General features: G+C 38.8%; 1 protein-coding gene across 1 annotated transcript in view; it reads right to left on the bottom strand.

Annotated features, from left to right (window-relative positions):
• PKP2 (plakophilin 2) overlaps positions 1-24,190 on the bottom strand; it is an 80,181-nt gene that overhangs the window by 46,332 nt on the left and 9,659 nt on the right. The window contains exons 2-4 of the mRNA XM_061417421.1: positions 18,433-18,545; positions 17,365-18,044; positions 7,998-8,133 (exon numbers count right to left, since the gene is read on the bottom strand). Coding sequence (XP_061273405.1) covers positions 7,998-8,133; positions 17,365-18,044; positions 18,433-18,545 — 929 coding nt within the window. The remainder of the gene's footprint in view (positions 1-7,997; positions 8,134-17,364; positions 18,045-18,432; positions 18,546-24,190) is intronic.

The raw sequence follows: 24,190 nt of genomic DNA, 5'->3' as shown, positions 1-24,190 counted from the left end.
TTTTAAAAGTAAAAATATATGGAATAGATCTTTTGAAACAATACATAATAGATATCATGAAGAAAAAGACTGACAAATTTACTTCATAAGAATTTAAAATCATGCATAATGAAAGATATCATAAGAAAAGTCAGGAAACAACATTGTCACATAGGTAGCAATGGGCTAATGTGCATAATAAAGAACTCTTACAACTCATTAAGAAACAGGCAAACGTCTTAGAAAAATAACGCAAGTTAAACAATGACAATCGACTGAATAAATACGAAGTCAAAAAATATAAAAGGTGCTCATCTTCATGAATAATTAATGACATGCAAGTGGAGAAAAAAAAACAGTGGAAGCTCTGACTTACTACCCAATCTGTAGGATTAATCACATGCTCTTTCTCCTCTGTGAAATCCAGATTTTGAGTACTGTCAAACTGGCAGGTTAGTATATGTTGGCCTTTGGACTCTTATTTATTCTGTTTACCAAGAGCAAATTAGGTATGTTACCCAATGCATTTATGCCAACTGTACTTGTTACTGTAATTATGTAATTTATTTACCTATTCTGAAAAAGCTCTGTCTCTCTGAAAGCTAATTTGAATGCTTTAGAAAGACTAGATAAAGGTGAAGAGCTTTGAAAAGATCTGTAATTGGTTGTAACTGGAAGAAATTAACCTAAAAGGCTAGGTAAAAATATAAGAATCTAGAAGGATATGAACTCCAATGAATTAGGGCCATTAGGTTCTCATTTTACTCCAAAAAATCTAAAAATGGCAAATGAAACATAATGGGCATAGTTTATATATGAAAAACAATGACAAACTCTGTGTGTTTATAATTTTTTTAAAGGATTTTCTCTGTAATTCTGATAACCTGATCAGTGATTGTCTTGATTTCAAAAAGAGGAAAATTTATAATATAAAGAAATACCTTTCTTTCTGCTTATCAGATTAGCAAAAATGAACGAAGAAGAATCATATCTTGTGATAATGGTGCATGTAAATAGGCACTTGGACACCATGTTGGTGGGAGGGTACATTTGTATAATTTAGGGGAAGATTTATAGCAAGTTATTTGTCAAAATTAAAAATGATTCACCAGTAATGAGGACTGGATTTACCTATCACTTAAATGGTTTTAAAAACCAGACAAAATATATAATTGTTTCAATAGCTGGACATGAGGCAGTGATGGACACTGATCCCTAGGAGACGGCGAACAAGGAAGGAGAGCACTAGTGCTGCCTCAGACCACAGTCTTGAGAGACCCCAGGCTGTGGCGTTGTAAGGGAAGTCTTAGGTGGAATTCAGCAAGCAGAGCTGAGAAGGAAGAGTGATGAATACAAGAACAAGGAAGGACGAGTACTAGTAAGAAAAGGATTGCACAGAAGGAGAACTCCTGAGATCTGCAGAGGGTCCCCATTTAGTATTCAGCAGAGTATTTACCAGTTTTATCTTTGTGAGGAAACTGCCTGAGGCCAGGCAAGTAACTGCCTAAATAAAGTTACTGCTTCTCAGGCTCACAAAGGCCTGTGAACGGTGCGTATTCTCACCAGCCAGCCAGATAGACAAGGTTAGTCAAAGAGCTATTTTAACTGTCTTGCATATGTTGAGAAACATGTTAAGTATAGACACAGAAGATATAAAAAAAGACTAAAATTGGACTTCTAGATATGAAAACTATAATTTACAAAATAAAAAGTACACTGAATGAAATAATGGCATATTCAACAATGCAGAAGAAAAGGTCAGTAAATTTAAAGCATAGAAACTGAATTTACCCAAAAAGAAACATACAGGAAAAACAACTAAAAAAGAAAAACAGAGTACACATGAACTGTGGTACAACTTCAAGCAGCCTAATATATATGTAATATATGTAATGGCAGTTCTCAAAGGCAGGACAGAAGATTTCCTAAATAAAATTTCAAAATTTGATGAAAAGTAGAAATCCACAATTTTGAGAAGTTTAATGAACTCCAAACCACAAGAATGGTCTAGTGGTTTTCCCTACTTTATTCAAATTAAGTCTGAACTTGGCAATAAGGAGTTCATGATCTGAGCCATAGTCAGCTCCCGGTCTTGTTTTTGCTGACTGTATAGAGCTTCTCCTTCTTTGGCTGCAAAGAATATAGTCATTGTGATTTTGGTGCTGACCATCTGGTGATGTCCATGTGTGGAGTCTTCTCTTGTGTTGTTGGAAGAGGGTATTTGCTATGACCAGTGCGTTCTCTTGGCAAAACTCTATTAGCCTTTGCCCTGCTTCATTGTACTCCAAGGCCAAATTTGCCTGTTACTCCAGGTATTTCTTGACTTCCTACTTTTGCATTCCAGTCCCCTATAATGAAAGTGAAGTTGCTCAGTCATGTCCGACCCTCAGCAATCCCATGGACTGCAGCCTTCCAGGCTCCTCCATCCATGGGATTTTCCAGGCAAGAGTACTGGAGTGGGGTGCCATTGCCTTCTCCGCTATAATGAAAAGGATATCTATTTTGGGTGTTAGTTCTAAAAGGTATTGTAGGTCTTCATAGAACCGTTCAATTTCAGCTTCTTCAGTATTACTGGTAGGGGCATAGACTTGGATTACTGTGATATTGAATGGTTTGCCTTGGAAACGAACAAAGATCATTCTGTCATTTTTGAGATTGCATCCAAGTACTGCATTTCAGACTCTTTTGTTGACCATGATGGCTACTCCATTTCTTCTAAGGGATTCCTGCCCACAGTAGTAGATAATAATGCTCATCTAAGTTAAATTCACCCATTCCGGTCCATCTTAGTTTGCTGATTCCTAGATTATCAACGTTCATCCTTGCCATCTCCTGTTTGACCACTTCCAATTGGCTTTGATTCATAGACCTAATATTCCAGGTTCCTATGCAATACTCCTCTTTCCAGCATCGGACCTTGCTTCTATCACCAGTCACATCCACAACTGGGTGTTGTTTTTCTTTGGCTCCATCCCTTCATTCTTTCTGGAGTTATTTCTCCACTGATCTCCAGTAGCATATTGGGCACCTCCTGACCTGGGGAGTTCATCTTTCAGTGTCCTATCTTTTTGCCTTTTCATACTGTTCATGGGGTTCTCAAGGCAAGAATACTGAAGTGGTTTGCCATTCCCTTCTCCAGTGGACCACATTCTGCCAGACCTCTCCATCATGACCAGTCCGTCTTGGGTGGCCCCACACAGTATGGTTAGTTTCATCGAGGTTTGTGATATTGTACAGGAGACAGGGAACAAGACCATCACCAAGAAAAAGAAATGCAAAAAAGCGAAATGGCTTACAAAAAGGTGTGAAAAGAAGACAAGCAAAAAGCAAAGGGACAGAAGGAAAGATATACCCATTTGAATGCAGAGTTCCAAAGAATAGCAAGGAGATATAAGACAGCCTTCCTCAGTGATCAGTGCAGGCATCACTGACTCGATGGACGTGAGTTTGAGTGAACTCCAGGAGTTGGTGATGGATAGGGAGGCCTGGTGTGCTGCAATTCATGGGGTCTCAAAGAGTTGGACACGACTGAGTGACTGAATTGAAGTGAACTGAGAACTACCATATGATGCAGCAATTCTAATTATATGTATTTATCCTAAGGAAACAAAAACACTAACTCAAAAAGATATATGAATCCCCATGTTCACTACAACATTGTTTATAATAGAGACATGGAAACAACCTAAGTATCCACTGATGAATGAGTAGATACAGGAGTTGTGGTGTTATGTGTGTATACATGTATATAGTCCATATATACACAGAATATTATTCAGCTATAAAAAGGAAGCAATTATGGTCACGGGAACAACATGGATGGACCTTAAAGGCAGTATGTGAAGTGAAATAAGTCAGGACAGACAAACACCCTATGATCTCACTCACATCTGGAATCTAAGAAACAAACAAAACAAAAACAAAATCATAGATCTATACAGAAAACAGGTTGGCAGTTGCCAGAGGTTGGGGAGGGGGTTTGAGGTGGGGTACACTGGGTGAAAGGGGTCAAAGGTACAAATTTACAGCTGTAAAATCAATAGTTCCAGGGATGTACTATACAGCCTGATGACTATAGTTAATAATATGGTACTGCGTATTTGAAAGTTGCTAGACAGTAGATTTTAAAACTTCTCATGACAAAAAAAAATCTCATAACTATGTGTGGTGATGAATGGTAACCAGATTTATTGTGGTGATCACTGTACAATACATTCATATATTGTATCATTATATTGTATGTCTAAAACTAATATGTTATATACCAATTATATCTCAATTAAAAAAAACACAAAAGACAAAACAAAAAGCAGGAAAAACTGTTATTAAGAATATTAAAGTATAAGCCTTTCCCTTTCTTCCAAAAAAAGAAAAGAAAAACAACAAAAATCCCCCAAATTAAATTCCTCAAAAAAAAAAAAAAAAAACAACTAAAAAACCTTATAGGTAAAAATCATACTTAAGAATGAAAGCACAACTGAATGCTTTCCCTTATGATCAGGAACAGGACAACATATCCACTCTTCTTTTTAACACTGTACTGGAGGTTCTAGCCAGCACAAAATAAAAGATTGGAAAGGAAAAAAAAAAACCTGTCTCTTTATTTGTAGATGGTATGATCTTCTATGTAGGAATATGATGAATCTACAAATATGTTACAAGAGCTAATAAGTAAATTTAGTGATAACACACATACAAAATCAACAGATAAAAATGAACTGAATTTCTATCTACTATCATGAAACTATCAAAAATTAAAAAACCATGACCATTTATAAAAGCATCTAGAAATATGGACTTTAAGGACAGAACTGACAAAAGACATGAAAGATCTCTAGAGTAAAAAGTAAAAAACACTGCTGAGAGAAACTAAAGACCAACATAAGTGGTAAAATATACCATGTGCAGAGGTCAGAAGACTTGCTTAGATGTCAGTTCTCCAGATTGATCTATAGATTCAATGCAACCTCAAAACAAAATCCCAACAGTTGGTTTTAATATATGGAAATTGACAAGTTTATTTCTAAAATTCAAATGGAACTGCAAAAAAACCTATAACAGCCAAAATAATTTGAAAAAGAACAAAGTCAGAGGACTAGCAGTACCTAATTTCAAGACTTAATATAAAACTATAGTAATTGAGACAGTATGGTATTTGTATAAAGACAGGGGTCAATGGGATAGAATGCATAGTCCAGAATTAAACTCATGTATATGATTAATTCCTTTTCAACAGAAGTGCAAAAATAACTCCGTATCAAAAGGATAATCTTTTTGACAAATCCTGCCTAAACAACTGCATATATTGATATATATGTTTTAACGAAAGGAACTTTGGTAAACATCTTGCAATATATACAAAGATTAACCACAAATGGACTATTCAACTATAAAGTCTTATACTTATAAAAACTTCTGGAAGAAATAGGAGATTATTTTTGTGACCTTTGAGAACAGAAAGATTTCTTGGATACACCATGAGAAGTGTGATCCACGAGGAAAAAACTGATAAATTATACTCCATCAAAATTTAAAACTGTTGAAAGAATGAAAAAACAAAACACAACTGAGTGAAAATATTTCCAAATCATACATATGAAAAAAGACTTATATTCAGAATCTATAAAGAAATATCAAAATTCAATAATAAGAAAAGAAGACCCAAATAAAAAAACAGGCAAAAGATCTGAAAACATTTCACCGAAGATGGTATCAATATATAGATAACAAGCAAATGAAAAGATGTTCAACATCAGTCATTAGGAAAATGCAAATTAAAACCACAGTGAAAAACTACTACAAACCTATTGCCTCTAATCAAGACTGACCATATCCAGTGTTAGGACACAGGGGAACCAGAAATCTCATACATTGTTAATGGGAATGTAAAATGGTATAGTTACTTTGTAAAACAGTTTGGCAAATCCTTAAGTCGAACAACTACAATATCATCCAGGTATTCTACTCCAAGGTATTTACCTCAGAGAAATTAAAACATCTGTTTGTAAACATATGTTCATAGCAGCTTTATTTGTAATAGCCAAAACTCAAATGCCCATTGGTAAGTGGATAAACACATTATGGTAACCACAAAACAAAATACTACTCAGCCACACACACACACACCCCCACACCTTTTGATACATACAACCTTAAAAGATTTAAGCTGAGTAAAAGAATTCAGACCAAAAAAATGCGTATTTACTCTATGATACCATTTATATACAATTCTAGAAAATTCAACTAATCTATAGTAACAGAAAGCAGATCATTAACTGTGGGTTGTGGAGGGGTGGGATGTACTGATTACCAAGGGGCACAAGCAAACTTTGGAGGTAATGAATTTGCTCACTGTATTGATTGTGATGATGGTTTCACTGTATCAAAACATGTGTCAAAAATTTTGTCATTTTTAACCTTAATAAAACTGTTAAAAAACTGAACAAACAAAATTAGTGCATTCATACAAGAGAAATCTATGTAGCAGTTTTAATTAACACACACACAAACATATATATGGAATCTAGAAAGATGGGACTGATGAACCTATTTGCAGGGCAGCAAGGGAGACACAGACATAAAAAACAGACTTGAGGACACAGTAGAGGAGGGTGAGGGTGGGATGAATTGAGAGTTAACACTGAAACATATACACTACCATATGTAAAATACACAAGGAGCTCAAATCCGGTGCTCTGTGACAACCTAGAGGGGTGGGATGGGGTGGGAAGCATGTTTAACAGGGAGAGGACATGTGTATACTTACGGCTGATTCACGTTGATGTATAGCAGAAACCAACACAATATTGTAAAGTGATTATCCTCCAATTAAAAAGAAATAAATTAAAAAAAAATCTATGTAGGTAGCAGTTTTAAAGAATGAAGGTAGGGCTAATATATACTGAAGATTTTCAAGATATAGTGTTAAATTAAAACAAAGTACTGAGTATTGTAAGTAACCTGTTATTTGTGATTTTATTTTAAAACAAAAAGGATATTTAATCCACCCATCCAATAACTGCTTCTACATGCATAAACTATCTCTGATACCTTAAAATTGATGTGAGAGACAGAGAGAGAGGCGGGGAGGAGGAGGATAGAGAATGGGAGGTTGAGAGAAAAAGAGGGAGATGGAGGCCTAGACTGGGGTTTGGAGTAGGAGAAAAACTTCTTTTCACTATGTACCTTTTTAAACTATGATTTCCCCCCCCCTACAAATGTACCATTTAAAACAAAGTGACCTATTGATTCTATCTTGGAGTATCTGTCCTATACCAACACTGGTGGAAATGCCAAAAGATATATGTATAAAGCTATTCATTGAGTCACTGTTGTAATGTTAAAGAAACTGTTTAGGGAAAATAAAAACTTAGAACACATTGCTCACATTTAATATATTTTTTAAATATAGAAAACAATAGCCTAAAATGTACACTCATTTTCTCTCTCTCCCCTCTTCTCTCAAAAAAATCTGAAAGTACACAGACTGCTATAAACAATTATCTCTGGAGATGGTTCTAAAAGGAGAGGTCAGACAAAGAAAGGAGAGGTACATGTAGTCATTTTTGTTCTAATTTTCTGGATTGCAGAAAATTTTTTTGGTAATCAGTGTATATTTCCTTTTAGATTAAAAGGTCTCAATAAAAGATTATTTTTAATTATTTAATTACTTTAAAAAATAAGCTATGATTGACATGAAAAAAATGAAAGTTAAAGTCACTCAGTCATGTTCGACTCTTTGGGACCCCATGGACTATACAGTCCATGGAATTTTCCAGGCCAGAATACTGGAGCGGGTAACCGTTCCCTTCTCCAGGGGCTCTTCCCAACGCAGGGTTCAAACCCAGGTTTCCCACATTGCAGGCGGATTCTTTACCAGCTGATTCACCCGGGAAGCCCACAAATAATTCAATAATTTCAAATATTAAATTAAATTTGGTTTCAGTTTGTAGGATCACCATCCTGTATAGATGTGAAACTAAGCTTGTTTTGCACCAGACTTGAGATGATATACTCACCCTTTTCCGTGCTTCAGATTTCTGGAAGCACTCATGCTGTATGAAAGTAGCTGCAATAGGAATCTTGGACGGTGGCGTGTGGTCTGCCTCAAGCATACTCACTGCTCGCTCCAGAGTCATCTCCGTGTCTACATTCCTAGACAAACAATCACAGATTCAGCAAGATTCCAAACCTGCTCCCTCCTGCCTGTCAACTTGATCCTCCAGGGGATAACCTGCCTAATATCAGGAAGCACCTAGAACATCTGAGCCTTGGATCCTGTTTAGGCAAAGGAAAAATTAGCTTCTGAGGTCAGAAGGTACAGGAATCCAGCAGCAGAAACACTCTACTTCTGGTCAGACTAGCTTCTGAGGACACTACTGAATTGAGAAGAAACTTCCCTCTATTTAAGATACATATATGTCTCACATGAAATATAAATGTATCTGACATGAAATTGAAAAGAAATTTGGTCACAGAAATTAACAATTATCCATACCTTGGTAATCTCATACCTGAAAGTTAAATACCTTCCCTCAAAAATTATTAGATTTTTCTCACAGCTGCTCAAAATCTGTTATTATACCTGAGAGTAAGTTTTAAAAGAAGCATTCTAAAAGTGCTACTATTTAATGAATATAGTAGTATATAAACGGTATAAGACAGGAAAACTGAGTTTGGTTAAAATAGGTTATGACAGAATCCAATAGGAAAGATAATGATTAAATGCAATAATATTAATAAAAAGCCCCTTTTAAATACAATTTAATAAACATTCTGTTACCATTGTAAAGACATTCAGCTACAGTCTAAGTAACATACTTTGTCCTCTACTAATTGCAAATGTATACAGTATTGATGAAATCGGATATAGTCTGATACTGAGAAGATAATTTATAGATAATAAATAAAATTGCTATGAATAAAACAATAACTCCCAAATGCCTCACAAAAGTGGCATTAATTCTCCTTCCCCTTTTATTTCTGCCTGGAGGGTGACTAAGTTTAGGCAGCCTATTACCAAGGTGTATTTGTACTTCCTTTTTTATTTTTTAAATTTTATTTATTTATTTTAAAGACGCTTGCTCCTTGGAAGGAAAGCTATGACAAACTTAGACAGCATATTAAAAAGCAGAGGCATTACTTTGCCTACAAAGGTCTGTACAGTCAAAGCTATGGTTTTTCCAGCAGTCATGTATGATGTGAGAGTTGGACCATAAAGAAGTCTGAGTGCCAAAGAATTGATGCTTTTGAACTGTGGTGCTGAATAAGACTCTTGAGAGTCCCTTGAACTGCAAGGAGATCAAATGAGTCAATTCCAAAGAAAATCAAACTTGAATATTCATTGGAAGGACTGATGCTAAAGGTGAAGCTCTAATAATGTGACCACCTGATTGGAAAAGCCCACTCATAGAAAAGACCCTGATGCTGGGAAAGATTGAAGGCAAAAGGAGAAGAGGGGGGCAGAGAATGAGATGGTTAGGACAGCATCACTGATTCAATGGACATGAATTTGAGCAAACTCCCGGAGATACTGAAGAACCAGGAAGCCTGGCATACTGCAGTCCATGGGGCCACAAAGAGTCTGACATGACTTAGCGACTGAACAACAACAACAAAGAATCCCCTCAGAGAAACCACACTGAGCATGGCAACACCTCAGGACTGCGGCTAAAGACATGCCTTAAAAGTAACCTAGGATTCTCTTTGGTGTCAACGAGGATCACACCTGATTCATTAACAGAGACTTCTAAGACATTATGGGAGGGTATTTTCCAGCATCTGCTAGCAAGCATGGTGAAGAAATTCTCTCTTATATCAGGCTAACCCACCAATACATGCACCTATGTACCAACGGAGCATTTTTATGTTGTGAGGGGCATGTCTGTGTGTGAATGGGCGTGGCACAGGTGAGAGGATAAGAGTAACGGGCCTCATGACTAAAAACTAATTCCCACTGCTTCTAAAACACATGTTCAAACACAGAAGTGTTACCTCATGAGTTTAAGGGTATTAAAAATGAATCAGTCCTGGCATCTATACTGAGAATTATATAATGATCTCATATTTTAAACTTTTATGCCTCAGGAGTCAATTTAATTGGTAAAAATGTAGGCTATTACCATTAAAACTAGAATCTGAATCACTTTTATTTAACATAAACTCCCTTTTAAAAAGAGATGGAAATATTTCACAGGCATGGACTCCAATTACTTTACAGGGAAAGCAAAAGTCAAAAAAATTGTAAGTCTTTCACCATCTACCACTATAGGTGTTTAAATTGATGAGACAGCATTCATAAGCTAAGAATAACCTTCTGTTTAATACTTCTTTTTTTAAGATTTAGCCATTAATCCATTTCATAAGTCATAAATGACTCAGGAAAGTTTGAATTTCCCAACAAAATTTCCCATCCAAACCAAAATTTCCCAACCAACAAATAATTCCATTACTCTAATCCTTTATTTTCCTGAACATGATTCACAAAGAAGTTCTTCATTCACTGCCAGCCAACCTAATGCTACTTCAGTTTATCACTAAAAACAATTCCCAAACAGAACAAAGACTTCCTCAACAAGAACGTCTGCCACAGCTGTCAGGGCATCAATTTTCTCTTTTGTTACTGTCTGTAAAGTCTAACCGTATAGCACAGCATATGTTCTGACCTCAGTCTGGCTCCATCTCTTGCCATCCTCCACCCCATCTCCTCTCCCTCCCCTAATGGACTAACTCTTCCTCCAATCACACCCGACTTTTAACCCTTCTCTAATTGCTGCATGCCCTTCACAAGCCACTCTCTCTGATGTTTCTAGGAAACCCACCCTTCTACCTATTTCTTTTCATTCTTCAAGACTCAATTCAAATATCATCCCTTCTGTATTCCTATTCCCAGCTAAAGCTATTCCTTTCCTCCTCTATTCTCTCTTTACCCAATGGAATTGGAGTCTGCCCACCCAATACACAGTGAAGCCTATCTAATGACACTGGGTTGTGCTGAAGGAAACTACAGTGTTTGTTATAGGACACCAAGCAAGGAGAAAGGGCAGCTCATGCTCAAAAAACAGAATGGCTGTCAGGACAGGATATTTAAAAGGAAAACTAGGGGTGAGGGTTGCAGGGTGCCTAATCAGCTTGTGGATATTCTTCTCATTGATTCCTAGTGGGGTAACAGAATGATGTTCCAGGGATCAACACTCAGCCTTCCAGTTCCAACCAGTATGGGGTCAAGGTGCTGGTGGTGAGCATGTAGTCACCATCCACCATGATTAGGGGTCCTAATTTCTGCAAAACAACTCTAAGATACATGTCAGATTGTTATATCCTCAGGGTGAACCAGGAGTCCTGTGACTCGTGTTCTAATCATTAACTGCTTAAGCTCTTGCTCTTTGGGTCTTAGAGAAAGCCTAGGAGAATAAAGCCTTTCTTCAAACAAGAAACGGGGGACATGGAGGGAATTTTGTACCCAGGCAAGGCCCTGTAGGCTCCTTTTTGGTCTCCTTCAATCTCTCTCTCTTCCTCCCTACTTTCTTCTCTGCCTCCCTTTCTTCCCTCCTCCTTCCCTTTCTGCTCACTTACAAAACATTTCTTGAAGCCCATAGAAATGTGGCTTGGGAGAAAGGGTTGGGGAGGGAAGGATCAGGACGAGCAGTTGTTCCTGGGTTCCATTATCAACTGAATGTATTCTCCAATAGTGAGTCTTTTCAAGCACTTTAGTTAATATGTTAATATGATGTCAATACATTCATCATAAAATGTAAACAGGAAGCAATGTAAAGTATTATTGGTCAGAATATGAGTAACTATAGGAAAAAATTAAAAACATGTACTTTTTTTTTTGGTATGCAATCCCTCAGCAACCACATTCCTGACAATAACAACACAGCCCTACCCCACGCTGGTTCACAGATATCAGAACAGCTCTGAAGGTCAAGCAAACACCAGATGATGAATGAAGAGCTCCCTTGTGTTGTCAGATGCTTAGGAAATGCAAACCCTCCTACCTCACAAAGATTTGAGGTGTGATGAAAGCACTGCTTTACAAAGGTGACTTTAGAGTGGATATGAGCTTCTAGAGACAGTTTTGAGGGCATTACAAAAGTCTTAGCTGAAGCAATAAAGTTGTGAACTGAGCTGTTAAAAATGGAAAGAAAGATATAGTTGAAAGAGACCTGAATAATCAAAGAACTAAAGAAGCAGGTAACTAAGAGGATGTGAAGGGAAGTTAATGTGACATCTTTTCTGTTCTGTGCTGCTCTACATCACAAACTTGACTGGCAATCATACCAGAGACACAGTCACTCACCTTTGTCTCCCTCCAGCAATGCAAAAGCATCACTCTTTTGTTCTCTGAATTCCTACAGACACTAGTACAATCTAGTACTTGATGTGTCTTATTTTTTTCTTTATAGACCTTCTCTAGACCTTCATATATCCCATTAAATTTTTATCTCTATGGTGCTTACTGAAGTGCTGGGTACAGCAGAGCACCCTAAGATTCATTTGCTGAACCACCAGTCCGTTACATGTACAGAAATCATATTTTCATAAAACCGATTACAGTGTTTTACTTAGTGATTTCTTAACTCTTTTTCAATAGTCTATGATTTAGAGCAGCTGTTGACTACCTATCTTCTACTCCAGTGTTTTGATTTTCAGCTACATTAGAAACTGACCAGCCATTCTTCTTTTAGAAACAAAGACCCATTGTTTAATACCTTCTGTCATTATGCAGGATTACAGTTTTAGAGAGTATAGTTTTATTCCTATTCCATAGGAATGTTCCACAAATGTGAAAGAACACTTCTTCACACGTGGGACTTTGTGAAAAAATCGAATTCCAAATATAGGCACTAGATAGAGCTTGAAATGTGAGATACTGCAAGGCACAGGAGAGCAGAGCATGTGTTCTCAGGGGCAGCCTGGGGAACTGAAATGAACCATGGAACACATCAAAGGAGGAAGAGAATCAGATATGGATGCCACCTTGATCATTATAGGAAATATCCCTGACCCCGTTTCCTTCCCATACATAGCAGCATTTTTAAGAAGTGGTCATTTCTATGATTTCTCTTCTCTAGGATGGCAACTTTGGGAATCATTAAGAATAGATTTCTTGCCCTTTATTTTAAATTTCTTGATCCCAAGTATTTATTCTATTCCTGGAACATGATTAATTATTGTAATAAAATTTTCTCTATTAAAACAATAACTCAAAATTAGAGGGAGAGCAGACAGGTAAATGAATAACCACAATGTATTATTCTGTAGTACAGACACCCACACAGTGCAACTATCTGGAGCACCTAGTTGGCGAGGCAAGTGGTCAGGTGGTAACTGAGATAAATCTAGAATCATGATTCAGTTCAGTTCAGTTCAGTCGCTCAGTCATGTCCGACTCTTTGCGCCCCCATGAATTGCAGCATGCCAGGCCTTCCTGTCCATCACCAACTCCCAGAGTTCACTCAGACTCACGTCCATCGAGTCGGTGATGCCATCCAGGCATGATTAGCCAGCCAAAAAATAGCTACAGGGAAGAAATAGATTAGATAGGTAGATAAGAAAAGAAGGAAGGAAGAGGGAAAGAAAGGAAGGAAAGAAGAAAAGAAGGCACAAAGGTAAAAAGAAATAAAATAAGTGAATCAATACTTATCATTCCAAAGAAGGGCAATGCCAAAGAATGTTCAAACTACTATACAATTCTGCTGATTTCACATGCTAGCAAGGTAATGTTCAACATCCTTCAAGTTAGGCTTCAACTATACGTGAACCGAGTATTTCTAGATATAAAAGCTGGATTTAGAAAAGGCAGAGGAACCAGAGATCAAATTGCCAACATCTGTTGGATCATAGAAAAAGCAAGAGAGTTCCAAAAAAACATCTACTTCTACTTCATTGACTGTGATAAAGCCTTTGTGTAGATCACAACAAACTGTGGAAAATTCTTCGAGATGGGAATAACAGACCACCTTACCTGCCTCCTGAGAAACCTGTATGCAGGTCAAGAAGCAACAGTTAGAACTGGACATGGAACAATGGACTGGTTCAAAATTGGGAATATACATCAAGGTTGTATATTGTCACCCTGCATATTTAACTTATATGCAGAGTACATCATGAGAAATGCTGGGCTGGATGAATCACAAGCTGGAATCAAGATTGCAGGGAGAAATATCAGTAACCTCAGAAATGCAGATGATACCATTCTAATGGCAGAAAGCACAAAGGAACTAAAGAGACTCTTGATGAGGATGAAAGAGGAGAGTGAAAAAGCTGGCTTAAAACTCAACATTCAAAAAACTAAGATTGTGGCATCTGGTCCAATCACTTCATGGCAAATAGAAGGGGAAAAAAATGGAAGCAGAGACAGATTTCATTTTCTGGTTCCAAAATCACTGTGACTGCAGCCATGAAATTAAAAGACACTTCCTCCCTGGAAGAAAAGCTATGACAAACCTAGACAGCGTATTAAAAAGCACGGACATCCATTTGCTGACAAAGGTCCATATAGTCAAAGCTATGGTTTTCCAGTAGTCATGTATGGATGTGAGAGTTGGACCATAAAGAAGACTGTGCACCAAAGAATTGATGCTTTTGAACTGTGGTGCTGGAAAAGACTCCTGAGAGTCTCCTGGACAGCAAGGAGGATCAAACCAGTCAACCCTTAAGGAAATCAACCCTGAATATTCACTGGAAGGACTGATGCTGAAGCTGAAGCTTTAATACTTCAGCCACCTGATGTGAAGAGCCATCTCACTGGAAAAGACCCTGAAGCTGGGAAAGATTGATGGCAGGAGGAGAAGGGGGGTGAATAGAGGATGAGATGGTTGAATGGCATCACTGACTCAATGGACATGCGTTAGAGCAATCCCTGGGAGATAGTGAAGGGCAGGGAAGCCTGGCATGTTGTAGTCCATGGGGTTGCAAATAGTCGGACACAACTTAGCAATTGAACAACAACAAGAAAAGCAAGAGGTTCAAGGTGGTTTGAGTGTTCAGGCGTGTTTTTGGGGATGATGATGATGAAGGGTAAAAAAGAGTAGAAAGAGATCAGACTAGCAGAGGTCTAACTAGCAGGTTAGCAGAGGTGGAAACATGGGCTTTGCATGCCATGCTAAAAAGCACAAAGGTTTGGTGGAATTATGGGAAGATTATAAGTTGTGGAGAGGAGTCATCAGAGTTTGGAAGATCCTTCTAACAGTTTTAGAGAATGATTGAGAGCAAGACCAGAGGCAGAGAGACCTATGCAATAGAGACAGAAAGAGGGTAAAAATTTACAACCCATTAAGGAATTAAAAATAATAGCTTGGTGATATGTGACTATGAAGGGAAAAGACAAGAATGACTCCCAGGTTTATAAATGACAGGACTTTAGTATGAGGAGATGGTCAGGAATAGAAGGTAGGGAAGAGCTGATAAATTTAATTTTGAACATACTGAGTCCATGAGGTTGTTAGAAATACACACAAATTTAGAGTTGAGGATAGAGGACAGAGATGAAAATGAAACACTGGGAATCACAGGATGTAAGTGCAATATGCAGGGCTTCTTTAGAAGAGCACCAAGACCAAAACAGAAGGGTTGATGAAGATGACTTCCTTGCTGCTGCTGCTGCTAAGTCACTTCAGTCGTGTCCAACTCTATGCGACCCCATAGACGGCAGCCCACCAGGCCCCACCATCCCTGGGATTCTCCAGGGGGGAGAATCCCACTGGAGTGGGTTGCCATTTCCTCCTCCAATGCATGAAAGTGAAAAGTCAAAGTGAAGTCGCTCAGTCGTGTCCGACCCCATGGACTGCAGCCTACCAGGCTCCTCCGTCCATGGGATTTTCCAAGCAAGAGTACTGGAGTGGGTTGCCATTGCCTTCTCTGGATGACATGCAAAAAAGTCCTTGCAGGGAAGACTAAGACATGGCTAGAAGAAACCAGGAGAAGCTGGTGTCCCGACAACCCAGGGAAGAGAGAATTTCAATTTATTAAATGCTGCCCACAGACTAATATAGGTGCTAATTACGTGTCTGCTTCAGATGTAGCATTAGGGCAGTCTTTGGTAGATCTGTGGGGAGCCTATTTCAGAAATGTTGGAGACTAAATTCATACTGCAGTGAGTGGATGACAGACTGGGAAGTGACAAGGTGGTGGAAGCAGGAGGACAGAGAAGGAAGAAGAGAAGAGTGCCAGCTGTGGAGAACGTGAAGCAACAGTTCTGTTACTGTTAGAATCATTTCATTAAAACTGACCAAGCACAAATCTTACTATATAGTAGGCATTTAATACATCTTGAATTATCAGTTTAAAAGAATTGATCAGCTTTTCCCTCCATAAATAATTACCTCATGCATTTTTCTTTTTATAAGTGTGTCCATATTGACAAAGATCTACTTTCTAAAGAAATGTTATGTCTCATATTCAATTTTGTTTTATAAAAAATATTTCTTGCTTCAAGATTAGATTAGCCCTAAAATCTTTTCTCACCGGTGCCCACCTAATCAATGAGTATACTGCACAATTTCACTTAAAGGGATGATTAAAGGTAATAATTTCCATTAACCAACTTCACAGTTAAAAAAAAAATCAAATATTTAATGTTTTACCATAATGATACATCATTATTTTAGTAGTTACTAATGTAATCAATCATCCATCCATTTCTCAATTTTTCTCTTAGTGAGTTCCTCAGTTTACAAAATTTGTGCTCCAGCATTAAACTTGATGAAAGTTAAGTTCCAAACACTAGATTAGTCAAGCCATAACGTAAACAGGAGAGGCAAAGGAATGACTTTGAAACTTCAAGTATTTTAATTATTCAGTACTACAAAACAAAAACTCTGATACATCCCTTATACTACAGTCAAATAATATTGAATAAAATTATCAGGTATATCAAAGGAAAAGAGACATTTAGCAATTAGTTGCCTCTGATTAGCTCTTCCTTTTTTGGTAGTGTTATCAAAATAGCATTTGTGGTTCACTTTTAACACCGAGAATAAACATTTTTGCCTTTTTCCTTCCTTTATTTCAAGGAATGATTGAGAAAAATGCATGTAATTATCCATTTCTTCGTCTACTTTGGAGTTAGCTCCATTCAAAGCAGATTTTCACATAACCAAGGGGTCAGGCCTCCCTTTAGCCATCATCTAATTTGAAACAGATGGACTAAAAGCCACATTTCTCCGCAGAGCTGCCATACAAGCAGGTAGCTTGGCCCCTGTCCCTGAGGTAAATAGGCTAATCTGTCAATTAGGCAGCTGCCTGAGAAGTCATTATTTTAATCACTTATCTCTGGAAGTCTTTCTCTGCAGCCCCAGAAGCGCCAGCTCACGCAGTTGAGGGCTGTGGGAACAGAATGTGCTGGCACTGACAGCGCTGCAGATTGAGAAGGGGACTCACCCAGACTGGGCCTCGGTGAAAGTGCTTCTCTCGGCGGCGAGTATGATCCCACTTCCTCCTGCCGCCACCTGGCCCACGGTCATGTGCGGCCTCCTCCCGCCCGCCTCGGCTTCCCTCAGTGTGCGGGTGCTGTGGAAGGAGCTCTGATGCCAGGACGACCGCTCTGCCCGGCCATGCGTGACTGGCGGCATGGGCGCCGGCCTGGCCTGCCCCGCGGCGAGTCCCGCAGTCACGTAGTTCTCCTTCTCTAGGAGGTTGCCCAGGCTGTGGCTGGTCCCAGGCCTGGGATAGGTGAGCACTACAGGGTGGACAGGGGCGCCGTCAAAATCGGCTTCGTTCACAGACCCGTACTGGTAGCGCCTGTTGTAGGTGTCGTAGTGACGCTGCCTGCCCACCGCCCCGGAGTGGCTGAAACCTACAATTTCTGAGCGGGCGTAGCGAGGTGGCACGAGAAGCGTGGACCTCCTGCTCTCTTGGTGCCGCAAGGTGTGGCCGGCCTGGCTTCTCTGGCTGTAATGGTGCTCGCTGTGTGCGTACTGAGCCCTCTCAGGGCTGCTGTCTGGGGAAATCTCAAGTCTCCTTAGAGGCTGCCTGAAGAACCTTTCCTCCACCGACTTCTGGGAGCTGTACTGCGAAGTTCCTCTTCCCCAGCGACCTTCATAAGTGGGGGCTGTGCCTGTCTGCACAAAAGAGAAATAAAATTTAAATGAGGCATGAATCAGTTTTCATCTTTGTTGAAGATTAATTATCCTAGGACTATTACACAAGATGTTGGTTTCTCTAAATCACACAGAGAAGTCGACTCCTTTCTGGGTAAAGTCTGTTTTTAACAAGACTTGGTTGTCTAGTTATTTGTAATCAATCATCCATCCATCAAAACCATACCAGGATTTGATACGGTTTAAAGTTTCCAGTTTTCCATGATGTCCACACAAAACCAATCTTCTTATAATACATTTAGGAAATGGTAATACTTGAGAATGGTACACATTAAAAAACAACCCACAGAAGTTTAAAAATGTTTACTTGGTATTCTAATAACTATGGTTATATTCTTTGGTATCCTACCTTGAGCAAGTCATAGGTTTTAGTAACAGGGGAACGCACACCAGCAAAATCATTTTCAACCAAGTGTAGATTGTAGACATATTCAGGAACACTGCTAGTTCGGTGAAGATTTCCTGAAAGCAAGCATATAATAAAATAAGTGGGCCAATCAGTGGTGGTGGTGGTTTAGTCGCTAAGTAGTGACCGACTCTTGCGACCCCATGGACTGTAGCCTGCCAGGCTCCTCTGTCCATGGGATTCTCCAGGCAAGAATATATAACAATAGTATATTTTAAATTTAAGTAATTAAAGTCAGTGAGAAGTATTAGATCTATGTTAGTGTTTTTCAGTGTCAGGCTAACATGGGGCTTCCCAGGTGACGAAATGGTAAAGAATCTGCCTGCTAATGCAGGAGATGCAAGAGATGTGGGTTCGATCCATGGGTTGGGAGGATCCCCTGGAGTAGGAAATGGCAACCCACTCCAGTATTCTTGCCAGAAAGTTCCATGGATGGAAGAGCCTGGCAGGCTAGAGTCCATGGGGTTGCAGAATCAGACACAACTGAGCATGCATGCAATACAATGCAAGGTTAATATGACCCTTGGATGTGGCAATCAATCACAAGTTCTGGCAACATCCTTCACAAGCTCTTCAAAATAAAAGCTGAATTAAAAATAAAATTAAAACTTTTTTTTGAGGAAAGGGAAGAAAGGAGAGAGGAGCTTTTCACGAAAATCTAAATGTTTATTACAATGCTGAAGAATTTGGAAATCACTCAGTTGGCTTACATGGTCTATACTATAAAAGCTCAGTTTCTGTAAGTTAAGAGGAATACCCAAGGCCGGAACTCTGAAGTTTCCTGAGAGAATGTAGGTGAGGCAACAAATATAATGGGTCAATGTGGTCAGACAAAACATGGGTCAGTTTGAAAAATGCCAACTCTGGGCCTGGGGCATTAGGCAATGTGAGAGTTAGGCAGGCGAGGGAATCCACTTCCACACCAAAAAAGAACTGGTGACTGGTTCTTAGTTTGGGGTTTAACAGATAGCCTGTTCCTGCAAATGCTGCACAGGAGACAAGCCCTTCCTGCTCAGGTCTGTGGGGACTACAGGGACTCTCAAGTAAATTTGTTGTTGTTTAGTTGCTAAGTTGTGTCAGACTCTAACTGAGGCACATCTTAAAATACTCCTCTTTGAGCTTCAAATGTCTTAAAAAGCTTCCAGTTTTTTAATCAGTTCTTTTGTAATCTCCCACTGCTTTACAAAAAAATAAAAATAAAAAAGCCAAAAAACTAAACAAAATAATAAAATATCTCTAAAACTTAGGTAATTTCTAATTTCCTAATGTTAACCAAAATTACTGTCACGTAGCATTCTTTTAGAAATTAGAGGAAAAATAAAATACTCAATTAACTCTTCTAGTCACGAGTTCAGACACTCGTGAAAGATGTTGGTAATAAAATAACACAGGTAGACCCTTTCCAATACAACTGGAACATACCAACATATTTTCCCAATAAATTGTTAGAGTCTAACATGCTGGGAGGGATTTGGGGCAAGAGGAGAAGGGGACGACAGAGGCTGAGATGGCTGGATGGCATCACTGACTCGATGGACGTGAGTCTCAGTGAACTCCGGGAGTTGGTGATGGACAGGGAGGCCTGGCGTGCTGCGATTCATGGGGTCGCAGAGTCGGACACAACTGAGCGACTGATCTGATCTGATCTGATCTGAACAATATATTCACAAGTTATTTTGAGGGAGAGGTGGAATGGAGAGTGTTGTTGTCAAAAAGCTAAAAATGTAAGAATCCATCCCAGATTATTTTTGTACATGTATTTTATTTCCTGGAGCCAAATAATCTGGCTAGTAAACATGTTTCAGGCCTCAAGGGGTCCTGGGGAAGACAGTACAGGCTTGTAAATATCACCCTAAAGATCAGGGGAGTTGAACAAAGGCAGACAGCTGTTTCCAGGGGCTTGATTTCTTCTCAAGGGTTAGCACAAGGTCAGGCAGCCTTTTAATTTTTAACTTCAATGTCAGAAGAACCCTAGAACCTGGACACTGAAAGGAATCTTCTGTACGACCCCATTTCAAAAGCTGTTGAGAGGCTTAAGTACTCAGCTCTCAGTGTCTTCCTGAGGTTCCTGCTCAGGCTGTCTGTAGTCCCCAACTCAGGTCTCACTGTTCCTTCTCTCGCCCCTACCCCACCCTCCACTACACGGGAGGTAATGTGCAAGGAGGAGTCCCACCCATTTGGGAGAGGAGGCTAAATGTTTGACTTACATTCTTAACTCAACATTGTTGCTGTGGGTGGTAAGGCTTTTTAAAGCAACATAGATTAACACCTTAAACTGCAAGATTACTTTTAAGGAACTCAAATTATTTTATTTTATACTTTGTGATACACAGTTAGCTATTATCATATCCCTTTAAAAGAGGGAAACTTAAATTCAGTTCAGTTGCTCAGTTGTGTCTGACTGCCACCCCATGGATTGCAGCATGCCAGGCTTCCCTGTTCATCACCAACTCCAGGAGCTTACTCAAACTCATGTCCATCCAGTTGGTGATGCCATCCAACCATCTCATCCTCTGTCGTCCCCTTCTCCTTCCACCTTCAATCTTTCCTGGCATCAGGTTCTTTTCCAATGAGTCAGTTCTTTGCATCAGGTGGCCAAAGTATTGGAGTTTCAGCTTCAGTATCAGTCCTTCCAATGAATATTCAGGACTGATTTCCTTTAGGATTGACTGGTTTAATCTCCTTGCAGTCAAAGGGACTCTCTCAAGAGTCCCAACATCACAGTTCAAAAGCTTCAGTTCTTTGGCGCTCAGCTTTCTTTATGGTACAACATCCGTACATGCCTACTGGAAGAACCATAGCTTTGACTAGACGGACATTTGTTGGCAAAGTAAATGTCTCTGCTTTTTAATATGCTGTCTAGGTTGGTCATAACTTTTCTTCCAAGGAGCAAGAGTCTTAATTTCATGGCTGCAGTAACCCACCATCTGCAGTCATTTTGGAGACCCCAAAATAAAGTCTGTCACTATTTCCATTGTTTCCCCATCTATTTGACATGAGTTGATGGGACCGGACGCCATGATCTTAGTTTTAGATTCAGTTTAGATCTTAGATTCAGTTTTCTGAATGTTGAGTTGTAAGCCAACTTTTTCACTCTCCTCTTTCACTGTCATAAAGAGGCTCTTTAGTTCTTCTTTGCTTTCTGCCATAAGGGTGGTGTCATCTGCATATCTGAGGTTATTGATATTTCTCCCAACAATTTGATTCCAGCTTATGCTTCATCCAGCCCATCATTTTGCATGTTATACTCTGCATGTAAGTTAAATAAGCAGGGTGACGATATACAATTTGGAACCAGTCTGTTGTTCCATGTTCAGTTCTAACTGTTGCTTCTTGACCTGTATACATATCTCTCAAGAGGCAGGTCAGGTGGTCTGGTATTCCATCTCTTGAAGAATTTTCTACAGTCTGTTGTGATCCATACAGTCAAAGGCTTTGGCATAGTCAATAGAGCAGAAATAGATGTTTTTCTGGAACTCTCTTGCTTTTTTGATGATCCAGCGAATGTTGGCAATTTGATCTCTGGTTCCTCTGCTTTTTCTAAATCCAGCTTGAACACCTGGAATTTCATGGTTCATATACTGCTGAAGCCTGGCTTGGAGAATTTTGAGCATTACTTGGCTAGTGTGTGAGATGAGTGCAATTGTGCAGTAGTTTGAACATTTTTTGGCATTGCCTTTCTTTAGGATTGGAATGAAAACTGACCTTTTCCAGTCCTGTGGCCACTGCTGAGTTTTCCAAATTTGCTGGCATATTGAGTGCAGCACTTTCATAGCATCATCTTTTAGGATTTGAAATAGCTCAACTGGAATTCTATCACCTCCACTAGCTTTGTTCATAGTGATGTTTCCTAGGGCCCACTTGATTTCACATTTCAGGATGTTTGGCTCTAGGTGAGTGATCACACCATCGTGGTTATCTGGGTCATGATGATCTTTTTTGTATAGTTCTTCTGTGTATTCCTGCCACCTCTTCTTAATATCTTCTGCTTCTGTTAGGTCCATACCATTTCTGTCCTTTATTGTGCCCATTTTTGCATGAAATGTTCCCTCAAATTTTCTTGAAGAGATCTCTAGTCTTTCCCATTCTATTATTTTCCTCGTTTTCTTTGCATTGATCACTGAGGAAGGCTTCTTCTCTCTCCTTGCTATTCTTTGGAACTCTGGATTCAAATGGGTATATCTTTCCTTTTCTCCTTTGCTTTTTGCTTCTCTTCTTTTCACAGCTATTTGTAAGGCTCTCTCAGAAAACCATTTTGCCTTTTTGCATTTCTTTTTCTTGGGGATGGTCTTCATCACTGCCTCTTGTACAATGTCACAAACCTCCATCCATAGTTCTTAAGGCACTCTATCAGATCTAATCCCTTGAATCTGTCATTTCCACTTTATAATCATAAGGGATTTGATTTAGGTCATACCTGAATGGTCTAGTGGTTTTCCCTACATTTGTCAATTTAAGTCTGAATTTTGCAATAAGGAGTTCATGATGTGAGACATAGTCAGCTCCCAGTCTTGTTTGCTGACCGTATAGAGCTTCTCCATCTTTGGCTGCAAAGAATATAATCAATCTGATTTTGGTGTTGACCATCTGGTGATGTCCATGTGTAGAGTCTTCTCTTGTGTTGTTAGAAGAGGGCGTTTGCTCAAAGCCAACTTAAATTACTTGCTTTAAATTGCAAAGAGACTTAATATCAGGTTTGAACTCTGGGTTCATCCTTTCCACTGATCTTTACTATTGATTCTACTATTTGATTGCATTGTGGCTCTTCTGAAATTGTCATTTATCAAAACCCTGGAGGAATTATCATCAGTTTTTTATGAGAACTAAAGCAATCATTCTCTTTCCTCTAGAACCTTTACCTGGACAACTCCAAATACTCTGTAAGTTTTTTATTTGCTGACATAAATCCTTATAAAGAAGTTCTTCTGTTTTCAGATGAATGGAGACTGATTTACTGGTTCCCAAAATAACTACAAGGTAGTTGGTAACAGGTAGTTGGTAATCTAATAAAATAAGATTAGACTTTAAACCACAGACTCTCTTCCTGTGCAAGAAAAATTCTAACTCTTGATATTCAAACTGCAGGATGGCTCAATAGATAGTTTCTCTGGTTAAAAGGCCAATCTTAAACAATAAATAATGCACATTAATTTGCCTAGGCAGTCATGAGTTTGAGATCAGTATAGGGGACTAATGAATTAGCAGCTGTGATCTAAGATTTTAAAGATATTTTGAACTGGCTGGAATTAAACAAATTTCTTTAAGGCAAGTCATTATTTTCTGTTCACTCAGAGGATAAAACACATAAAAATATGACTACTGAACATATAACTCAGCCATGCCCTTCCCCAAAAATAGAAATAAGAAAGCAACAAAAACATATTATACATACAGGTACATACTGCTTTAAATAAATCCAACATAAAAATTTGTATTTTCTAACATGGAAAATTAGGTCATGCCTTTATTTCAAAGGACTTGTTTACATCACAAAAGGACATGGGTATCTTCTTTAAACTGAAATAATCTGTCTGAGGCCCCCAACTCTACCACTTTCTGTGTGTCTTGACAAATTACCTACATTTATTTCCCATAATTCCACCTATTAACAGAGTTGGTGAGAGACATTTACCCAAGAAAGCATATATTCAATACTTTTAAAATTGTAAAGCAACATGCAAAAATGAGATAAGGCTTTAAA

This window comes from Bos javanicus, chromosome 5 (genome assembly GCF_032452875.1).
Source record: "Bos javanicus breed banteng chromosome 5, ARS-OSU_banteng_1.0, whole genome shotgun sequence".
Lineage (NCBI taxonomy): Eukaryota > Metazoa > Chordata > Mammalia > Artiodactyla > Bovidae > Bos > Bos javanicus.
The sequence above is the reverse complement of the archived record's forward strand: the minus strand, read 5'-3'. Positions and strand labels throughout refer to the sequence as shown.